The sequence below is a fragment of the Apteryx mantelli genome, chromosome 1, assembly GCF_036417845.1.
Source record: "Apteryx mantelli isolate bAptMan1 chromosome 1, bAptMan1.hap1, whole genome shotgun sequence".
Taxonomy (NCBI): Eukaryota; Metazoa; Chordata; class Aves; order Apterygiformes; family Apterygidae; genus Apteryx; species Apteryx mantelli.
Window position 1 is genome coordinate 214,159,574 of NC_089978.1, and position 24,046 is coordinate 214,183,619.

Sequence of the window (24,046 nt, forward strand, 5' to 3'; positions counted from 1 at the left end):
ATATATGTTCTTTTTTCTCTCTGTTATGCCCTAAAAACCATCCTGCCCAGCTGCCAAGGCTGAATTCCTTTAGTGATCAGTAACTGACTGTTTATATGTGTTTTCATACCTTTGGGGCCTCAAGCATCTTCCTCTGCTTGTACTTTCCAGACTTCTGCTGCAGAACTCTCCTGCTGTCTTCCTGTGGGAGCATTTTATCTGTGGCTTTGTCTTTTACAGTAGGTCTTAAATTTGTTACAGAACATCAGAAGATGTTTGATCACATGTAGAAATGTACGGGGCAGGTTCGTTGGACTTTCCCAGTCTAAGCAGCAATTGCATAGTTGCCTGTAACAGCAGAAGGTTGCGCTCATGCGGTCCCTTACAAGACAGTGTTGCTAAGTTCCTTTGACACAAATAACTATACATCACACATCCCTCAAGCTCTTAAGAATGAAAGATACAGCACCAAATGAATTTCACCTGTAGTGTCCCTGAAAGCAGAATTTTTCCCATGGCATCCCTCTATGGCCCAGGTGGCTGGAGCAGCTGATCACTGCTCCAAGATCTTGACACCAGCTCAGCAGCCAAGATGGACATGCTGGGCCAGGGCAGGGAGGAGAATTCCTCCTCCATCAGACAGTGCAAAGGAGACATTGCATGAAGCTGCTAGTGGGAAATGTACTGAGAAAGTTTGTTAAACTTCCTTTATTAAATTTGCACTTCAGTTTGAATAAATAATGTCTAGTTGATGGTCCAGTAGTTGAAGAATAAAAAAATCATCTTAGAGGTTCTTCAGGAAATAACGTATCTGAAGTCAGGTGAGGCTTCGACGCTGTGCTCTTAGTGTCCTTTTTTAGATCTCTAAAACAGTTTATCAGTCTAAGCCTATCAATGTATCTCTGCTTCCACCATTAAACAGGCAAATAAATCAACATTTTCTTTTCACCTTTTCCCTGAGGTCCAGTGATTGCTCTTGCTTTGCTGAACGGATTCAGTGGAGCAAAACATTAGCAAAAACAATTCTGTGCTCTCAGCTTTTATCTTTTTTTCTAGAGAGCAGAATTTGCAAGTATTAATAGGACATGCAATTTGCATGTTGTAGGATAATAGATGCCAGTGAACACTAATGACACTGGGAGAAGTGATGTACCACCTTTGCAGCTGGTGTATGATATGCATGAATAACTTTAAAAGCCAGGTGTCGTTGCCCTTTATCTCACTGTCTTTTTACTGCAATTCACTGGTGCAAATAGCCCACCTTCACTTCCACATTGGTTGACTCAGCATTTCATCATTTATCAGATACATGTCACTGAATACTGGCTTAACCTGTCATTTTTAGATGTACGTTTCTAGCTGTTGTGTATTTACATGGAAATGAGGAAAAAGACAGCACAGACTCAAAGCTTTACCAAGGGAGTTGAGCAGTGGGCTTTACCAAAAGCATTAGTTTGATAGCCAAAATTCAACCCAGCCAACTTTCATCTCCTCTTTGAGATGCTTTGCCTCATAGCCTAGTAAGTGCAGAGTTATCGATGGAGGAAGATAGCCACCTTCCTGACGGCAATTCAGCTTAACCAGGGCCTGTCTTTGGAGGTGCCTATTTTTCTCTACTGACTAGAGAAGCTGTGTAAGAAAATGACACTGTGGACACCCTAATTAAGCTTAGGTTAAATTAATCTAGGCCACTTTTTTTCTCACGCATCTTATATTCAGAAAATAAACGGATCCTCTTCAGAATCTTATACTGTGGGATGTGTGATACATTTACATTTCTTTCTCTTCCACCAACATTATGTCAGATGTGCCAAATACTGTCACTGAGCTGCACAACATGTCCATGTCCATGTCTACTCTGTGAGCCTGAAGGTTGCTACATGTATTTCACCACAGCATTGTTTCTTTATTCCAATGCTGAAGCATTCTATAATCCCTTTTTTTTTTCCCCACAAAAGGTTCAATAAATAAGAGTTTCTAAGGATTCTCTCCTTAGAACTTCAAGCCTCATGATTTTATATTCTTAGTGGAAATACAATTTCATTTTGCAAATTGCATCATTATTAACAATTTTTAGGGTGATTGTTGAGAGTTTTCCATAGCTTCTTACCAAAAATAATAGTATAAAGTCATGAAATTTGTAGGAAGAGGCAATACCTTTCATTAGACTGCCCACATACCTAGAAAACATAGAGAAGGTTTTGGCATAATGTCTCTTTTTCATAGCTTGCCTTGCATCTTCATCAGGCCTTGTGTTTCTAAACTATATTTTTCTAAAGAAACTAACAGAGACGTCTCAAAAATCACTCTGCAAATGGATAGTAATGAGGTTGTTTGCCAAGTGAAATTGTGTTTCCAGCAGGAAATAAAAACACAATATACTGAACTCCAAGCAGAGCAGTTCCTTCAAAATAATTGAAGGTCAAGTTTATTGAGCAGTTTCTCCGATGACCTAATGAAATGACCTTGTGCCTGAAAGCTTTCTCCCTTCTTCCATCTATAGGCTGGTTTAATAAAAAATTACTGCCTTTCTTACAAGCTTGAAATTTTTTGAATCTTAGACTATCACAGCTACAGTATTACTACTACTAAATAATAGTGCTGCATTATAAGGAATTAAATCTATTAAATTATATCAGTCCACCTGATTTGGGAGTGTCTTCATATCAAGTCATGTAGGAAATAAAAAGCCAGTGAGTGTATTTCAAAGTTCATTTGGTTCTGATCTCTAAGGACAAACCATCTAACTAAATTATTCAGAGCGCTCTCTGGAAACAACTCTAAAGTCCCCACAGAGGAGAGAATGTTTTAAGCAACTTCCTTCAAAATCTTAATCTCTTAATCTATTCATATTTCCTTCAGACTGATGAATAGGGACCAAAAATATTGTTGGATATTCAACACTTCCCTAGCAATCAACTACAATATGCAATCTGAGGGGTGGAATTAACACATCGTGGGATGGTGCCTCCGAAATGAGAAAGAATCGTGCCACTGTGATATAACTGATATAACTTACTTAGTCCAAAGACACTGAAATATTCTAGCTGTTTCCCATGCATAACTAATGCAGAATTAAAATGCAGCTTCAAATTCCTTCAGCTGCATCCCTGGATGCCTTGAGAAGAGCGGGATAAGTCAAGGCTTTCCTCCCCATCAGTTCTCAATGCAAAAGTTAAATGAGACTGACCTTCACCCAGAAGTCCAGACCGGCTGCAGAGGAAACTCTTAACCCAGGTACTGGCAGAAAGACCAAGCCAAAATCTAGAGCTCTGAAAGCGGTATTAATCTTCAGCAGCTGACAGATAACATTGCCAGGAAACTCAGTTTTTTCTGACACCAGAGCATTTCACGAGTTGTTAAAGGCCAGCCCAGAACGTATAGTTCCAGCTCTTGAGCTTTTGTGTTGTCACCCTAGCAATGGCCATAATTCTTCATAATGGGATTGGGTTCCCCTTGCTTATGTTTACAAAATAACTAGTTGGCCTGAGGGAGGAGTTAGGCGATTTAAAGTCATGGTTTAATTTCCTTTGTAATTACAAGTTGATTGCGGGTATAAATTACCTTGCATGCATTTTGCCTCTTGTGCCAGTCATTTCCCAAAGTGAATAATCTTAAATTAAAAGACTGATATCAGTCCAAAGGCATTGCTATGTTGGAATCTCACAATTGATTGATATCAATTATCAACCAAGGAGGTTTTTTTTTTAATGGATGTTAGATGCTTTTTCATATGTTTGATTTCTTTTATAGTAGGATTAGTGCAACTTTAACCTAAAGACTTCAAGAGATTTTCCTAACTTCAAGGGATATGTTTTGTGTGTTTAAGAAAAAATATAATGATTATAAAACATTTACATGCTTTCTGCCTTCCATATCTTGAAATGCAAACCCTTTAATAAATTGGAAATCCCATTGTTAATTCATTAAATTTCTTAAAATAGGAGCTGAATGGAAAATCTAATATACTTAGACAGGAAAATTACATTTATGTAAGACTAATCAAGGGTAGCGGTATTCAGCTGTGACCCCGCACCTCTCTCACAAAGTGGTCTTACACTGCTCGTCTTTCTGCACATTTGTATTTGCCAGAAATCTCCATCATACTCTGGCTAAGCTGTTCCCAAGTAAAGCTGTCCCTAGGGATAAGGCATTCACAGGTTTGCACATATTTTTTGAATGAGAAGAAGCAATACTGCCAATAATACAAACACATCCAGAAATGGTGCAGAGGTTGTAAGTGACTATTTGACTCTGTGAAAATTGATATTTTAAGCCCATTCATTATTTATTAATTGTGGAGAGGTACAATCTAATGAAATTCCAGTCTGAGCATTCCTTATTCTAATTTTCAAGTCACCAAACTTCAGTGTCCCTCATGCCAATCAGGTGTGAAACCAGCTGCGTTATGCTGAGATAGAAACAAGGGTGGGTGAATCAGGGCTCCATCATTTAGTCTGAATGTTCAGCCAAGCAGAAATAAGTCACTTTGACCTCAGCAAACAATATCTAGCTAAAAATAAATTAAAATGAAAAGATATATGATTTCCCAGGGTCCTTTATGATACTTTTCAAGATGAGGCATCATGCACGCAGATGAGCCCCATGGACAAACACACTGTATCCTGTTGTTATATTATTATCAAGGCTCTTCTTTACACTGCTTTAACAAGGCATTGCCTGGAATATGTAACAGGAAGAAGTAGGGAGCATTAAAAAAAAAAAAAACTATATTTTTCCATTGCATAAACAAATGTCTTGTTTTTCATTCCTAAATCAGAAGTTCAGAGTTTTTGCAGCACCATCTAGTGAGACTAAAGAGGTTTTACTCAACTTTTCAGAAACTCCAGTCTGTTGTCTCTTCACCTTGCACTCCTTTTTAGTCCCCATGATCTCCTTATAATCTACTGGCTGAAAGTCTTTGGGACCAACAAGCTGTTGAAGTAGGTGCCCTTGGTGCACAAAATATTCCTTTTTATATTTCTTTCTGAGCCACATGAAATCCTACAGCTTTGGAAACTATAGAGCTGAAAAACTGCAGAGCTTTTGTCAAGCCTTGTTATTAATGAGTTGCCTCCTAGCTAGTGAGCTGTGCCTCTGATCTCCACCTTGTTTTGAAAGGACACATTCTGCAAGCACGGAGCAGATGTGTGCTCTATTTGATATGAAGACTGTTCTCAAATGTAGGCACACCTGTCAGTATTCCTACCAGGAAGCGTTACAGATGTTATTTTCTATAAGACAGCATTTATGTATTCAGTTCTCTGCCAGACATATGTGAGACTCTGTATGCAAAATATCCGTCCTGGCCCAAAGACATTGCTGGCAAACAAAACTATATCTGATTCCAGGCTGGTTAAGATGAGGGTCATCTGCTTTTCCTAGGCTGCCCTGTCTCTTAACAGTTTCCTCAAGCTTAATGAAGGATTAAAACTGCTTTGCTTTCATTGTCTGCTCATCTCTGGTTAAAAGATTCTGAAATATTTTTCATCTAACTGACCCAATGTGTGGAATCTAAAGCATTTCAAAAAAGATTTCGCATACCACCTCTTAAAAAAAATACCCTTTTCAGGACTTTCTTTCTGAATTCTTATACACCACCAAGACCTGTATATCACTGACACCAAATATAATAAAGGTTTCTAAATTGCCTTTGCTATAGCCTTGATAACACCTTGAAAGCGACTCACCTGCTTTTAACAGCATATATGCAAAAACATAATAGCTTTATATGAGCAAGCTATTGCTAGTCATTGTTAGATAAGATGATCCCACTGTAGGAAGAGGGAAACAAAATGACATAATTCACTGTACAGAAACTATGAAAAGCCATTTTATGTTCTGATCAATATCTACTACTGAAATAGTCACAAAGCTGTAAACCCTTTCCCCTGCTGCTTGAACCTGAAGGAATTTGTCCTCCACTTCTACAATGGCATCATTTTCCTCTGATAGGATTTCTTCCATTAGGTGATAGAGGTGGGCTGTCTGCATGATGGCTCCATAGGTTTTTGCCTTTTGCATTTTGAGTACCTGAGTGTTTCTTCTATTCTGATAAAAATCACTAGTGTTGTATCTTCATTGCTAAACTGCTGCAAGCTTGAGCACAAAGCCTGTCTGGTTTATCTTTAAATCACTTTTAATTATCCTTTCTTTTCCTAGACAACTTCTTTTACATAATTTCTCCTCGATAGCTGCTTTGCATAAGGATAATCCAATTCATGAAGTGCATGGAGAGGAGGGGATTCAGACACTGCTCAAAGGAGACAAAGTTTGTCTTGTCATTTGGATAGTCTCTTAGCTAACAGCACAGATATACCCAGAGAGCCGTGTTTCTTACCTTCCAAGGAACACATTCAAAACAGCTTAGTGAGAACTCTGAAAAAGATCCACCAGAAGCACCTGTTTTAAAGATTTTAGGTTTACTCACAAAATTAAAATATGAAAAATTTCTCACTGAGTGATTTGTAACATGGCCTGACATTTCATCTCTGGGAAAATCATCTGCTATTATGCAAAAATTATTCTTTTCACTCTAGAAAATAAAGTCTCATTTTCTTATGCATTATTGCATTATTGCATATTGCATTATTGCCTATAGGTATCTTATTATTAGATCATCCTTTCTGGAAACAGGACTTTCTGGAAGCAGTGCTACATGATATGGAATACATTGATAAATACCAGTTAAAATACCTTAGTGATTTTATATGTAATCAGTAGGTATATCAATTGCTGCCACCCAGCAGGCTCGTTTGTATTCTTTGGCTCACCATACTATAGTTTAATACATCACTGTTTGGTTAAATGACTTCATCCTTCCCATCAAAAGGAGTGTGGTTTATTTTCCTCTATCAGTAGCGACTGAAAATGAATGTTTCTAGCTGTCTTACAGTCTATACAAGCTGTGGTTGGCTTAAAACAAGCTGTCCTGCAAAAATCTTTTCTTCACATGTGTAGTGTGGGAACGACCTCCTGGAAGGTAACATACTTATGAGCTTCAAGCTAAATATACGGAATTACCTGCTTTGCCTTCTGGATCTACCTGTGAAGTCCCAGGCAAATACTTTGTCCCATTTAAATGATAAATATTCTATCAGAACTAAGAAGCTAGTATCCATGTTACACAGGGAATTCAGGCCTGCAAAGTGCTAATATTTCTGCCCCTTACATATCAAGTACATAAACAGGTTTCATCTGCAGTACCCAAGCAGTGCAGGGTAATCATGCACTTGAAGCTACACACATGGCAGACGATTAAGCCATGCAACTAGTTTGCAATTTGTCTTGTGTACCTGTAGCTCCACTGGTCCCAGTAGAAGTCACAGGTTCTCAGCACAGCTCAGGACGTGGCCTGTATAACACTGAAGTGAATAAATTGGCTCTTAAAACAGAGCTGCTGTGTTAACAGCTTCTACAATCTATATAAGTGTTATGAATAATGAAATAAGACAGTGTCAATGACAACACATTATTGAAGAGCTGTTAAGTGCTGCATTATGATTTCATTTTAATGCTGCTTCTGGCTGAGAGAGCTTGCATGTCTGTGTGTTAGAAAGAGGTGGGAGAGAAGGGAAGCTGCTTAATATTCTTTCTTGTTGACCTATATTTTGCATTTATCTACTTGCTTAATTTCAAGTGCGTTATTTCCAAGAGGATTGACCTTTTGGGGGAATATTATGCTGCCTTTAGGTTTTGTTCACTGAAAGGTCTTGTTGGGCTAGACTGTGGGCTAGACTTGCTGGACAAGATGCCAATAGTCAAGAAGAAGAGAGAAAATTAATCCCCTTACGCATTCCTGGATTACCCAGACCTTGTTTGTAATCCCACAAACCAGGGCTGTCTACCACTGTATTGGACACAGGTGAGGGGGGTAAGTGCAGCAAAGGGCAGAGATAAAAACAGGCAGAGTCTTGGCTCAAAACCAGTTGGTAAGCCGAAAATCATCTTCCTACCTTGCCCTAAGGTAAGAAGAAAGCAGAGGAAGAAATGCACCTCCAAGTCCAGCTCCTGAGGAGGTGCAGGTTGTACATCACCCCTTCAATCAGTGTTTCTGTGCCAAAAATCACTGTTCCTTTTACTGACGTTAGTGGGAGTACTGCAAAGTAAGGTAATGCTCTGCAGGAATAAAGGTGAGAGAATTTGGCCTCAGTACTTTGTAGATGTTAAATAAATCCACTGCAAGAAATCCAAAGTATCTGGAGGTTGAAGTGGAGGAAGTTATTACATCCTTATAAGGCACTGCCGATGCTAAAGCACAGAACGGGCACAGGTGTGGGGAAAAAGATTTATTCCAGCAACGACAGCGGAATCACTCCTTTAACCAAAGACACAGGGAACGAAATCACCTTTACTGCTCATCAGTGGCAAAAAAAAACAAAACAAACAATAAAAACTTTTGCTTCCTGCCTACAAAGCTGTTCACCTTTGATGCTACAGCAAACAGCCAATAAATCACATGGTAAATGCAATTTCCTCCTACATTTTTAATAATTCTTCACTCCCTGCATGAACTTCAGCTGGGGGAAAAACAAAAAGTGTCCAGAGCTTAACAGTTGAAAGTGTTACAATATTGATTTCCCATAGAAGGTCACAGATCCAGGCTGTGTTTTTTTTCATCTATTCTCCAAATAAGACATAGGACCAAAGCAGCACATGCTGGGAAGCTGAAACAAGACAGGAAATGTCAAAACTGATAAAACTGATAAAAATTGAAGCAAAGTAGAATGTATGCTTAACTTTTTAGAACACAGAAAGAAGTTAAAAAGACATAGTCAGAAATTGTTAAGGACTTCATAGTTACTTCTCCGTCATGCTCTGAATGAATCCTCTTTTCAGCTTCATTCCAGACTGTTAGCCTCATACTCATGTTTATGGATCTGACCATTTAAAATTCCTTATAATGTGATAGCTGAATTTCACCAAATAGCACTGAGTCTTATTTGTAACCAGACCTCTTTCTTTCAAGCGAAAATGTGACAGGTTGTGATTGCACATACAGGGGGGAGATAATGGAAGAATTCCTGTGTATGCAGGGTAAAAATAAGGAAGGAGGTACTCTAAGATAACTTTCCACACTTCCAAATGTTTCTCATGAAGTGAAGTGGAGTTCTGCTGTTTAAGTTCTTTTCTTCTTCCAAGTTCAAACAAGACAAAAACATTTCAAAAATTGTTGAGTTAGAACCAGACCTCTCAGCTTACCTTTTGGCCCATGAACTGGATTGTAGAAGCTGTCAAGTGGCTGTGCTTCCTAAAGGGAAGAAAAAAATCATCTGCTGTTTTGATAATAATGTTCTGTTTCTGTTTTTCACAGCTCCATTCAATCCTCCCAATGCTGCAGACAGCATGGTCAAATTTGATGCCTATGGAGACGGGATAGGCCGATACAACGTGTTCAATTTCCAGTACACTGGAGGCAGATACTCCTACGTGAAGGTTGGTCACTGGGCAGAAACCTTGTCACTAGAAGTAGACTCTATCCACTGGTCCAGAAGCTCTGTCCCCGTTTCCCAGTGTAGTGACCCCTGCGCTCCTAACGAGATGAAGAATATGCAACCAGGAGACGTCTGCTGTTGGATCTGTATTCCTTGTGAAACCTATGAGTACCTGGCTGATGAATTTACCTGTGCAGACTGCGGGCCTGGAAAATGGCCCACAGCTGACCTGACTGGCTGTTACGACCTACCAGAAGATTACATCAAGTGGGAAGATGCTTGGGCAATAGGTCCTGTTACCATTGCATGTCTGGGCTTTATTTGTACTTTTATGGTCATTGGAGTGTTTATCAAGCACAACAACACCCCCCTGGTCAAAGCCTCTGGCCGTGAACTGTGCTACATATTGCTCTTCGGGGTCTTCCTGTCTTACAGCATGACCTTCTTCTTCATAGCCAAGCCCTCACCAGCTATCTGCACCCTGCGCCGTCTGGGACTAGGAAGTTCCTTTGCTGTCTGCTACTCTGCCCTCCTGACAAAAACAAACTGCATAGCCAGAATATTCGATGGTGTAAAGAACGGTGCTCAAAGGCCTAAGTTCATCAGCCCCAGCTCTCAGGTCTTCATCTGCCTGAGTCTCATTTTGGTACAGATTGTGGTGGTGTCTGTGTGGCTTATCTTGGAGTCCCCCGGCACCAGGAGGTACACTCTTCCCGAGAAGAGAGAGACTGTCATATTGAAATGCAATGTCAAAGATTCCAGTATGTTAATCTCCTTAACATATGATGTAATCCTCGTAGTCTTATGCACTGTATATGCCTTCAAAACAAGGAAATGCCCAGAGAACTTCAACGAAGCCAAGTTTATCGGTTTCACAATGTACACAACGTGCATCATTTGGCTGGCCTTTCTCCCTATATTTTATGTGACATCCAGTGACTACAGAGTAAGTCTTTGAATATGTGTTTCCATAAATTGTGTGCATCGCTGCAGAGAACCCTGTCATCATTTTCTAAAAGCTTCTTTGGTCCCCTGTATCCTTTGCAAACAAACTGTTTCAAAGTTAATGCTCATCTAAGCATATTGCCAAAATTTCACTTTACTTCTAAAATGGCCTCATTTTGAGCTGTGCCTGTATAGTTAGAGGTGGAGGGGATTAGTGCTATATAGTAGGTTTAATTGTGATAGAGGCAGATCACATGGATGAAATATTCATATTGGTACATCAGTATGTGAAGTCCAAATTCTAACAGAAAAAGCTAGTAGATCATGAGTTATGAGTCATTATGAGTTATTTGGTGGAGGCAGGCCTTACATGAAAAACTGAAACAACTAGTCCCCTTCAGCAAAAGAACCTCCCATTCAAACAGTACTTTATTCCAAATAAAAAAAATAATAGGAAAGAATTTCAAAATTTGCTCTAAAACAGTTCTTAAAAAAAGAATTCCCAGCAAATGTTATGCTTTAATATACAACTCTTATTCTTTCTTCACTTTGTATGAGATAAAATACATCTGTAACTGAGCAAAAAAAATCAGTCAGCCTTCACCAGCATGCTTCAAACAAAACCAGTTAAATTGTTTAAGTTCTAGCATACTGTTGCAAAGCTTCAGGTTCAATAAAATTGTATTTTGGATGGAAAAGATTGTCTCAGAAAAAAATTATAATCTGCTCCACTGGAAATATCACAGTCATTTTGATGTGAGAAGTGACTGTTAACATTGTCCCTTACAGCAGTTTGTACTGAATTGTCACCTCCCTGCCCAGAATAAATGTAGCAGACTAACCTAGGGCCAGTATTATAGTATGTGCATGAAATAGTACGTAAAACTGGGGAGCTGATAATGTCACTTAATGTACTTTTGATGTGACCACCCTGGAATACTATGTTTAGTACTATTTTTCTCAGCCTAGGAAAGGTACTGAGAACCTCAAGAAAGCAGGGATGGATAACAAACGACACAGTAAGACACAGAGAGTGACAGTAAAAGAGCTAAATATATTTAGTCCAGACAAGAGTAAAGCCAGGGAGACGTGGTCACAGTCTATAAATAATTTCAAGGCAAGAAAAAAAGAGAGAAAGGAATTACTCAGTCTCAGGAGAAGTTAGGATGGCGAGTAATGGCTTGAAGCTAATGAAGGAAAAGTTTAAGGTAGGCACAGGTGAAAAGTTCCTGGCACTCAAAGTAATCATGAAGATAGACACAGGAGGAGGCCTGCACTGATAACATCAGTGCAGACAGTCACAAGTGGGTTGCACAGCCACTGATGGCCAAGAGGGGTATGACTTGATTGCTCAAGAAGCATTTTTCAGTCTTATCTTCTGTAAGTGGGATTTTCAGAAGTTCCTTTAATTGAATTTAAATGAAAGCTTCTGAAGTGCATAAGGTAGCAACTCGAGTCATTTTGAGTTGACAGAAAATGAGTTTAATCCCTTTTCTGATACTTTCATGACTTGTCCTGTGTTCAGAAGCTTTTCGAAAATCCCATTCTAGATATCCCACTTCTGGGATTCCTTTGAAAAGCACAGATTTAATGGACTTTAATTCAGTGTCACAAGTTGACTATGAACCAATCTGTGCCATCCTAATGGATACTAATGCTGGTGGCCTCAATAGCAAAAAACCATCTTATTAACATAAGTGTCAGTGAAAAAAAAAGTAAATTTGCCTGGCTCGAGATTTTATCATTAAGTACAAAAACAGTTTAGGACTCACCTTTCTGAAAAGACAGTGAGAGCTCTTGGGAAATGCAGTAGTTGGGCAGGGGAGGGGAGGCAGTAAAACATAGCATTCATCCCTACCAATATTGATATGGAAATGTCTTTGTATGGATTCTCTATGAAAGATGCCAAAATGCATGTTAGAAATGTTGAGATGATATATCAGTGTATATCTTACAGGTTCACCCACCAAAAACAAACCTAGTTAATTATAGCCTTCTCTACTCTTGGAAGTGTTTATTGTGAGGTTTTGCCTCTAGTACACCCGTACAGTAAAAAAAAAGTTCTTATTTTTAAATGAAATTTCTTGTATTTTGCCCATTGCCTCTTGTCCTGTCACTGGGCACCATTAAGAAGAGTCTGGCTTCATCTCCATTACCTGCCCAATCATATATTTATAAACATTTTTAAGATCCCCTGAGCCTTCTCTTCTCCAGGCTGAACAGTCCCAGCTCTCTCATCCTCTCCTCATATGAGGGATGCTCCAGTCCCTTAATTGTCTTTATGGCCTTCACTGGACTTGCTCCAGTATACCCATGTCTCTCTTGTACAGGGGATCCCAGCACTGGACCCCACACTCCAGATATGGCCTCATCAGGGCTGAGTAGAGGGGGAGGATCACCTCCCTCAACCTGCTGGCAACGCTCTGCCTAATGCAGACCCAGATACCATCAGCTTTCTTTGCCACAAGAGCACATTTCTGGTTCATGGTCAACTTGTTGTCCATCAGGACCCCCAGGTCCTTCTCTGCAGAGCTGCTTTCCAGCAGTCTGCCCCAGCCTGTACTGGTGCATGGGGTTATTTCTCCCAAGGTGCAGGACTTGGCATTCCCCTTTGTTTGAACTGTATGAAATTCCCATTTGCCCTTTTCTCCAGCCTGTCAAGGTCCCTCTGAATGGCAGCACCCTCTGGTGTGTCAGCCACTCCTCCCAGTTTTGTATCACCTGTAAACTTGCCAAGGGTGCGCTCTATCCTATCATCCAGATCATTAACAAACAGTATTGGCCCCAATATCCTCCCCTCTGGGGGGGACACCACTAGGAGCATCTTTCATCCATGTAGGTCTCCTGCCACCTTTGCTTGACTCCTTGGAGGAGGTGATCCTTGAAAATCAACCAGCCTTCCTGTACTTCTCTCCAGATCCATATCCTATGGGATTTTTCCAGATTCCTGAGTAGGCCAAAGTCTGCTCTCCCCAAGTCCAGGGTTGTGATCCTGTTTTTTGCCATGTTCCCTCCTTTCAGTATCCTGAACTCCACCATCTCCTGGTTGCTGCAGTCATGGCCACCCCCAACCTTTCCACCCCCAACCAGTTCTTCCTTATTTGTAAGTATGAGGTCCAGCCAAAGTCCCTCTCCTTCCCATCTCCTTGGTCACCTGTGTCAGGAAGTCATTGTCAATGTTCTCCAGAAACCTCCTGCACTGTTTGTGCCCTGCTCTGTTTTTCCTTCAGCAGAAATCAGGGTAGTTAAAAGTCCCCATGAGGACTAGGGCCTGTGAACATGAGGCTTCTTCCAATTGTTTGAAGAAGGCCCCATCTACTTCTTCTCAGTCAGGTGGTCTGTAGCAAACACCCACCACAACGTTTGCCCATGCTGGTCTGCCTGCTAATCCTGATCCATGAGTTAGCTGGCTCATCATCCTCCCCAAGGCAGAGCTCCATGCCTTCCTGCTGTTCTCACATAAAGGGTGACTCCCCCTCCTCACCATCCTGACCTGTCCTTCCTAAAGAGCCTGTATCCATCCATGGTAGCACTACAGTCATGTGAGCTATCCTACCACATTTGTGATCCAAATGAGATCATAGCCCTGCAACTGCAAACGAACTTCTAATTCCTCCTGTTTGTTCCCTGTGCTGTGTGCATCAGCGAGGCACACAGTCATGCTGATTTCCCAGAAAAGGTACAAAAGCTTCCCCCATAAAGCTGTCCTGTAGTCACTTCCTTATTTGTGTGCATACACAGCCCTGTTTTGTTGATTTAAAGGTCTCCCTTGCCCACATCATGAAGTGCACACTTCGCTTGCCAACCAGTCTACCACTTCCTCACTTGATTGTGGGTCATCATCTCCCTACCCTGTTATTATTAGTTTAAAGGTCTCCTCACCAGTCTGTTGTCAAGGATGCTTCTGCCCCACTTGGTTATGTGAGACCCATCTCTTCCTAGCAGTTCTCATTCCTCAAAAAGGGTCCTATGGTCATAAAAGATAAATCCCTCTTGCCAACACCAGCTGTGCAACTGCTTGTTGACCTGCAGGATACATCCACTCCTCTTCAAGCCCCTCCCTCTCACCAGGGGTTTCAAGGAGAAAACCTCCTTGACCCCCAGGCCCTTGACAATCACCCCCAGAGCTATGTAGTCACACTTGGTACACTCTAGGTCTCCCCTGGTTGTATCACTGATGTCCACATGGAAGATCAGCAGGGAGTGCTAGTCCAAGGCTGGACAAGCCTTGGCAGTCTCTCCAGACCATCCCGGATACAAGCCCCTGGATAGCAGCAGACCTCTCTAGACAGCAGGTCAGGTTGGAAAATGGGGCAACCACATCCCCTTGCCCCTGTAACCCCAAAGCTGCATCCTATTTCAGGACCTCAGCCTGTGTCAAGTCCTCCACCATGCCGGGGCTAGCTGCTCCAGTGGATGCTGGGGACCCTGTGGCGGCGGCGGCAGCAGCAGCACCACTAAACACACAAACACTTCTCCTCAGCAGAGCTTCTCATGCCCTTCTGCACAAACTGCTGTGCAAGCTGACAAATCTCTTAGCTCCTGCGCTTATATAGGCCTCTCCCTGGCACCTGCTGCAAAAGTGCCTCACCTTCCCTGATCAGGGAACAGTCAGCTGGAACAGAAGCTCGAAGCACCCTTTGATGACAAACAGCTGATAGAGCTTGTTAGAAGCTGCTAGAAGTTGCTAGAAGTCACAGCCTCTGGTAGCTATCCTTTCCTGGCAGCAGCAGGCACCCTGAAGTTCCTAAATGAGCTTCCAGGAGTCCTCCAACAATCCCAGAAGAAGTTCCTAGAAAATCTAGATCTAGAAGCAGAGCCCAGAGCCTGCTGTGCAAATTGCTGTGTTTGTCAGCTGCCTCAGTTAGCTGCACTGTCAAAAATTTTAAGGAGAGCTGTTGGATAGGACAGACTTCTCTGATGCCATTGACTTTCATGCAGAGTTCCCCACTGATTTCATTGAGGAGTTCTCCTTCAGAATCAAAGGTACAGTGAAGCCTGGTATGATTAAAAAAAAACACACACAAATTCACACCAGCTCCAACACCTAGCACATTTAAGGGATTTTTCTCACCTGCACACCTAGACAAAAGGTCTTAAGCTTTAGACAAAAACATAAGAAATACAGCGGTAACACAGGAAGGGAAATACCTGGTTAGACTGGTTCTAATAAAATCAGATGTCAAAAGTTCCTACTGTTTAGCCAGTTTCTCTCTACATTTTCTTCAAATGTAGTTCTGACTTAAGGAGTTCACTCTCCTGCCTGTCAGTTCTGCCCTGCCAAGAAGAGCTGCCCCTCAGCTCTGCTGAAACTGGTGTCCATGAGGCCAGGTAACACACCAAACCACTGAACTGGTCCAGGTTAAAAGTAACTCGGTGGGGTGGGACTATTTTTAACCCAAATGATTTCATTGATTGAGCACATAATTGTGTCAGCACAGCTGAGCTGCTTCTGGAGGCACAAACCATAGCAGAGCAGGCTGGGGAGGATGGCACTGTAAGTGAAAAAAGCTTAAATTGAAACTACTCCCTTGAACTACTCTGGTTTTATGGGAATACTCCTGGTTCTATTTTACCTGTGTACGGCCTAGTTTGAGACCCGTGCAAAACTGACTGCAGAAGCTTTTGGACCAAATGCAGACATGTGAAGGAGAAAGCGCAATTGGAAACATAGAAAGTGTCCCTTTCTCACACTGCCTTTGTAGGGTCTTCCGTGATCCCTCACCCTGTGAGAGCAAAGCACCTTTTCATGGAGCTTGCCACATGCTCCTTTGGTAAAGAGTGATTATTAATTATATGAACACGTTAATTATACTCACTGCTGACAAAGCACTTGGTGCTCTGTGTATATATAAAGCAACAAAATCCATTCCCTACTCTAATTTTCATTTTGCAATGATTATTTCTGACAAGGAGATGCGAGAAGCATTCCCATGGAAGAAGGCTAATCTCCAAGGACTGCAGGAGTGTAACTAAGGCAAAATGAGCCATGGATGTATAATCATTCAGATTAAGCAGTAGAGTTTAAGGCAGTTTAATTCAACATCTTAATTAAGGAATCAGCTAGGAAGAAAAGAAGAACTGAAAATGAGGTAGTAAACTGGCACCTAGTTATATGAGTGAAAAAACAGGAAGAAAGGAAGGTTGTGGTTCCTGCTGTTGTATGATGACGCTACTAACATTCTGTATTTTAGAGCTTTTCATACTGAAATACAGCACTTTGTGCCCACTCTCTCCTAGGTGCAGACCACCACCATGTGCATCTCCGTGAGTCTGAGCGGCTTCGTTGTGCTGGGCTGCTTGTTCGCACCCAAGGTGCACATCATCCTCTTCCAGCCCCAGAAGAATGTGGTCACTCACAGACTCCATCTCAACAGGTTCAGCGTCAGTGGGACCGGGACCACTTACTCCCAGTGTAAGTAACAAAACTGCCACCTTTCTATAAGGACATGGGGTTGCAGTGAGTTTGGGTAAAGTCAGAAGAGGGTTTTTCGCCAGCAACAAAAAGCCTTTTATAAGCTGGGTTATGTACCCCATGGAAGCATCACTTCATTCGTGTCTGGAGAGAAAAGCTTGTTCCCCTCACGTGGGATTCAGCTCAGAGTCCAATCTGAAGCTCATTGAATTCAGCAGAAAGCTTTCAGCAGGCTCTGACTCAAACCAATACTGCACAAAACCCTGTCTCCCACTGTCACCCTCATAGCAGCGAAAGGAGCAGATTGCCCTGGAGTATTCCTCTCAAAATGACACACTGTCAGGACCTGCGCCACCACACGGCACATTCTCAACGGGTGTTATTGCCTGGGTTGTAAGCAAAGGCTCTAAGTCTGCAGCAAATGCATACAAGAGATGCCATAAACTGTTTCTATATGCTGAGCATGAGCAGGGCCCTTTGTAAGTGCCACAGCCTGGAGAAGCAATCAGCACACTACTGCAAGGACAGCTCATCTGCTCTGCCCCTCTCCTTTCCCTCATCTTCCGTTTCTCCATCCCAGGCAGATTCACATCTGTGATTTTGTTTTGGGACTGTCACTCTTTTTTTATGTAAGTTTTTCAGAGATTTTGGGGGATAAAAAAAAATAGGTCACATATATATTTTTTTTCCTTGTCAAGATTAACTTGTCAAGGATAGGAGCACACAGCACCTTGTTCACTGAGCTCTGCAGACAGCATGTCTAACCTGGAAGGCTAATTGAAAAAGCACATTACAACTAGAGAGAGGCAAAGAAGAAGAAACAGAGGAAAGTGGGGAGGCAGAGAAAGATTTGCTAGGAAGATCACACTAACCTAGCCTCAGGCATTAAAATATGACCTAAATTTCACAATTGAGTAGAAATGTTTGGCACCTCAGGTTTCAGAGGGAACTGTGGGAAGGAACTGGGGACCCTGCCATGCCCTAAAACTGGCAGGAATTAGGAAGAGGGGGCCTAGCCTTTTTTGCTTCTCCCACCTCAAAAGCCAAACTGTGCCGTGAATGCTCAGGGTCCCTTAAGAAGGGATCAACTGTATGGCTCTACACATCCCCCATCTCATCAGAGTGAGGACTGCATCCAGCCCTGTTGCCAGAAATCAAAATCACATTGCCCTTTTGGAGAACTCAAATCAAGACAGGTGAGACAGTCCAAAGTGTCAGAAGTGCACAGCACTCCCAAAAGGGCTGGATTTGCAAGAACCATGGGTTCCCAGTAATCCTTTAGACAAAATGGTAAGTCTCATGTAATTATTTTCATCCTCTATGAATACTGCATGAAGTGGTCTTTCCAATTTTTATCCCTCATACTATGTAAGAAGCTAAATCAGAAACCATTCTGATTCATGGATACTTTTGTATAAGATTGCATTTTGGAATTAGATTTTTTTGTATTATTATTACAATTGCTGGATAATATGTATGTGAGTGTGTGTGTGTGTGTATGCATGCGTTCAACTGAAAGACAATCTCAGTACATAGCTTTAAATTAAAAGCCTACTTTTAAGGTTTGTAAAAAGCTTTAAGACATTAAGGAAAGCCTAAAAATCCAGCCTTATAACATCTTGCTAATTCATTGTTTAGATCTGTCATTTACTTCCCCTGCTTACAACTAACTGAAACTGAGATGCTCATCTTTGCTGGTCTTTTCAGACCTTGGAAAGAGACTAGAAAGACCTGAAAGAGAGACTAAAAGGTCCATTGCATACAATGGAAGAAGCCCAACTTCTCCCTTCTAGGAAGATTATTTTAGCAAAATAACACTGACAATCGACTATCATAGCACCATATTTTTAAGAAGGCAAACTTTCCCTCATTCCTTCCATTTATTTGTAAACAATTTTGAATACATTTTCTTTTAATGTTATTTCAACTTTTCAATCACTCATAAATCTCCAAAAGGGTTGTCATCCAAATTGGTTCTAATCCATATCATGGCCTTTTCCATGCCTGCTATAATCCTCTTTCAATGTGCACCCCATTCATCACAGGGAATATTCCCTCACTGGCAGCAAAAGGACAGTGAGAGAACATCAATCACTGCATAGCACATTAAAAAAAAAAAAAATCTAAAATATTCCTTTTATCAGTCCTGGGACTGATGGCTCGTTTTTCTTTTGGCCTTGGTGGTGTTTTCATCAGTAACAAGATGCTTAATGGAAACTGATCAAAATTAGCTGCAGATTATTCTAGTAACAGAGACACCTGAAAAGCCAGTTCTTGTTCATTATCATAAGGGCAGGAGTTTCCCTTTAGAAGCTCAGTTACTCGAACGGGCAGTGTGTTTCCTGCCTCGATGGATTCCCACATCTGTGGCATTTCAGGGCTGTCACCACCTCCTTGCTCTCTCATTTGTTAATGCTTTGAGATACTCTTATGAGCAATGAACAGCAAGTTACCCACAGATGGTTTTACCCGTGTCACCTTGAACCATGGCAACTGGCTGAGCATTGTGAGGAAAGGTCAGAAAATCTCAAGATGCTCGCGGACAGGACTAAGAGTGTTAGCTCCAGAAATCCATCACGACTACATCTCTACAGTGAATGGTGGAGGAAGGGTCTGAGCCTCTGCTCAGCCTCTTGAGCTGCAGTGTGGTAACTAAACCAAGCACCTGAAGTAGTTCATCTGAACACAGCTCCCCGTCTCTACTACGTGCTCTGCAAAAAGCAAGTAGAGGTGAATAGTCGACTGCTAAGGGAGGAAACCTGCTGTAAAGGCACTGAGCTTTGATCATTCTGACAGCTGAAGTCTGGACTACAACAGAATATAGATCTAAGCTGAAGAGAGAAAGGACGTATATGTACCTAGGTGTATGACAAGTTTTGTAATGGATATGACCATACACATTTACTTGCATCTGAAAATTCACCTTTGGCAGAGCGCTGTATAAATTTTACTTCCATAGCAGTGTGTCTCCTCATCAGAATATTTCCCTGCTTCTCCTGTGGCCTTTTTTGTGGCCTGGCAGAGGTATTCCCAGGAGGTAGGAGCACCACAGTTCCAAAAGAGCTCAGCACTGATTTGAGCAGCTACATGATTCAGGCTGAGCTTTTACACCCAGAAGGTGTCATTCATCCATGTTATATCCACATGGACAGCTGTACACAGATGTGAGCTCCTCCAGAAGTGCTCCATAGGGGTCAGAAAAAGAATTAAAGCTACTATTTTTAGCCAAGCTGGCATATATTCTCTCTCAGTAGCTTATTTACCCAATCTTAGCTCCAAACCAGTGTAGCTATACAGCTTTTATACACAGTTAACTCACAGCTGTCCAGCTGTGAGCATGAGTAAAGGAAGCAGCACACAGTATAGCAAGTTTGAGTCCGCCTGTTCCTGACTGTGCAGATATGCTGCAAGGTGCCCACAGCAGCGCTGAGCTCTTGCATTTAACTCTGGTTCTGTGCCCAGGATTTTCTGAGCAAAATGAGAGGACTGCTGGGGAAGAGGAAAGGAAAGCATGAATTGCAGCCAAATCAAGATTGCTGCTCATGTCACACATTTTTCTTTGGCATAAACACAAGGGCAAAATGGAGGTGAGGTGTCTCTAATAGCACCTGCAATCCTTCACTTGGCTGCTGCTATAAGGTGTGAATGTGAAACTCCGGGCTGGTGTTTAACATTGCCGAGGGGTAAGGAAAAGTAAGATCTTTTGTTCAGCCAACAGATAGAGCTGGATACTTTGTGTGAACATTTTCCTCCACTTAGCAGAGCTAATTTCTACCTCTCAGCATTATAAGAGAGGTATGTGCTGTGAAGGCAAGCCTGGGAACTCAAAAGGCAAGGCTGCTTTTTTCTTGCTTACCACCATATTCTCTATCTAGCTTCAGCATCCTCCTGACCCAGTTACTGTAATATTTGAGCTATTCATAGCCTTCAGTGTGTTGAACTTCATAGAACCCCTGAAGCTAAAAAAGTCCTGGGTGAGTGACTGATGTATGCAGAAACTAAATGCTTTTGCCCCTAGTCACACTGCGGTAGGATAAGGATTTGAATCAGGTCTCCTAAGCAGTACTGATTTTTCAATTTGACAACAAAAAGTACTACTACTACTACTACTACTGCTGCTGCTGCTGCTGCTGCTGCTGCTACTACTGCTATGTCGTCATCGTCGTTGTCGTCGTCGTAGTAGTAGTAGTAATGATAAAATTATCAGGTCAATGTGTTGTCAGATTATAGTCAGTTTAAAACTGAATATAAAACCTGATAGTTAATTTTCACAAAATCTTAGATTTGATGCCCTTCTACCTACAAATAACTGATTTCAACATATCCAGGTTGTGCAATATCAAGCCCCCACTACCTAATTCAAAGCAGGGGCTCATTCGTAGCTCTCCTGTTTATCAGGAATATTCCCTGCCCTCTGAGTAATAGTTTAGTCTGAGAGTGCCTCTAAATTTCTCTTGCTAAAGCAGTTCTGCTTTCTGTGAAATATTTATTTGCCCAGAGAAAGAATTAGTAGCTGATTTGAAGAAAGAGGGATCTGTCTTGCAAATGATGCTGCGCGCCTTTACAGAACTAGTCTGCAACTGAAAGGGTGGCCAGCACCAGTTTTGGAAGACTGACCATGCCCTTGTCAGCTGCATAAACTACTTTTTACACTCGATAATTGAGTTTACTAAGTCATTGTTTGCTATGTGTTTTCTTTGATGAAGGCATCATATTTCTCTGGGTCACTGTTATCATTAACCTAATGTATCTTTCAGAAAACAGCTTTATGGTGCTGTGAACAGAGATGTCACGGAGTATCTGAAAACACATTCCTGTTGCCCAATAGATAATTTTAACAAAGATGGACACACCAGTTTGCTTTTAAATTTAAATCCACAAGACTTCAGCACAAAAATAATATATTCTACAATCAATATACATTTACAAATGCATTTAGAAACAGATTCTCATACTCAATGTCACATTGTCATATCACTGAAGCAATGAAAATACTTGTAAATAAAGTATTAGGCAATGTAGATAAGGGTATCAGAATCTGACGTTCACCTCTGGAGTCATATTTAATCCTGATCCAGAGATCCTAGAGGTCAAGGGAATTACTGGCCAGGAAATATTCTGGCATTAGGTGAGAAATAATGTTGTTTGCAAATTCGCAGTTATTCAAAAATTTCTTCACTCACATGCACTTGTTTTTTTTAATTAAAAAGTAGGTCAACACAGAGTCCTAATGTGCAGAAGTGAATTCTCTTCTGGATTAAAAAATGCATGTGTTTTATTTCAGGAATGTCTATTCCAATTAAGGAAAGTTTGCGGAATCTGACCTTAGAATTTCGTGCCATTTCATGAAAAATCCAAAGATTCAATTTTTATTCTACTAAAGCATCTTAACACCACTGTAGCTAAATTATCTCACACTACCACACAAAATCCAATAAAGTGAGACCCTTTGGCCCAGAATTATCTAAAAAAAAGTATGCATTTTATTTGGATACACTTGGAGGAGCTTCATCACCCTACCTAGCCTCTCTCAATAGTCAGCAAAGAGAAATCAGGTTCCTCCAAGGGGATGTTTCAGCCTAGCTAAGATCTGATTTGCCTTGCAGAGGTGCAAGCAGTACCTCTATCAATCAGTTCCACTGCTGACACAGTCACCTGCAATGATTCTTCATTAGACATCTCAGTTAGGCTAGGTGAGATGATCCAGATAATATAAGTTATATAATATAAGAAGTTATATAAGTATACAAGTAAGTATATAAGTAAGTAATATAAGTATATAATAAGTTTGCTGACGATATAAAACTGGGAGGAATGGCCAATACAACAGAGGGCTGTGCTGCCATTCAGAGAGACTTGGACAGGCTGGAGAGGTGGGTGGAGAGGAACCTCATGAAGTTCAACAAAGGGAAGTGCAGGGTCCTGCACCTGGGGAGGAATAACCCCATGCACCAGTACAGGTTGGGGGTTGACCTGCTGGAAAGCAGCTCTGCGGAGAAGGACCTGGGAGTGCTGGTGGACACCAAGTTAAGCATGAGGCAGCAATGTGCCCTTGTGGCCAAGAAGGCCAATGGTATGCTGGGGTGCATCAGGAAGAGTGTTGCCAGCAGGTCGAGGGAGGTGATCCTCCCCCTCTCCTCAGCCCTGGTGAGGCCCCATCTGGAGTACTGCGTCCAGGTCTGGGCTCCCCAGTACAAGAGGGATGTGGCACTACTGGAGCAAGTCCAGCGAAGGGCCACAAAGATGATTAGGGGACTGGAGCATCTCTCTTATGAGGAAAGACTGAGAGAGCTGGGCCTGTTTAGCCTGGAGAAGAGAAGGCTGAGGGGGGATCTTATCAACGTGTACAAGTATCTGAAGGGAGGGTGTCGAGAGGATGGGGCCAGACTCTTTTCAGTGGAGCGACAGGACGCGAGGCAATGGGCACAAACTGAAACACAGACACTTCCATCTGAACATGAGGAAAAACTTCTTCACTGTGAGGGTGACAGAGCACTGGAACAGGTTGCCCCGAGAGGTTGTGGAGTCTCCTTCTCTGGAGATATTCAAAACGCGCCTGGATGCAATCCTGTGCAATGTGCTCTAGGTGACCCTGCTTGAGCAGGGGGGGGTTGGACTAGATGATCTCCAGAGGTCCCTTCCAACCTCAGCGATTCTGTGATTCTGTGATATGAATTAGAATCCACCCTTTGTTAGGTTTTTTTTGCCCATCCCTAAAGTTGGCTGATTTTCCCCTCTCTTTCTCTTTCAGCATCAGCTAGTATGTATGTTCCCACCGTCTGCAATGGAAGGGAAGTTCTGGACTCCACCACCTCATCCCTGTGATTGTGACTTGCGGTTCAGTTCTTGAGTTTTTAGACTGTTAGGCAAAATTTTGCACACGTTGTGCACTCTGAAAAACACAAGAAAAACACAAGAAAACAAAACAAAATAGTACCTTTTTTTAGAAACAGTGTAATAAATTATTTTTGAGGATTGTACAGTATATAGTGATGTTCTGGAACTTTTTAGACTGATTTTAGCCCTTCTGTTGTTAACAGTTGTAAGGGACATGTAAATAACCATGGTTCACAATGTGCATAGTCCTGCAGTAAGGGAGTGATTTGTTGCAAGCACAGTTGCAATGTTAGGTGACTTCTTTCCTACGAAATTTTTTTGTAGCTCCTTGTTGTAATTAACTTAGACTGCATTTCTATGTTGTATATTACAGTTACCTTACGTGTAACAGATTGGTTTTCTCAGCACAAAACAGCAGTATTAATGTAAAGGCACC

At 41.6% G+C, this 24,046-nt stretch overlaps 1 protein-coding gene across 1 annotated transcript in view; it reads left to right on the forward strand.

Moving 5' to 3' along the window:
• The window catches only part of GRM3 (glutamate metabotropic receptor 3), a 108,025-nt gene extending 84,427 nt beyond the window's left edge, over nucleotides 1-23,598 (forward strand). The window contains 3 exon segments of the mRNA XM_067289980.1: nucleotides 9,293-10,359; nucleotides 16,599-16,773; nucleotides 23,525-23,598. Of these exon segments, the coding sequence (XP_067146081.1) occupies nucleotides 9,293-10,359; nucleotides 16,599-16,773; nucleotides 23,525-23,598 (1,316 nt within the window).
• The last annotated feature ends 448 nt before the right edge of the window (nucleotides 23,599-24,046 follow it).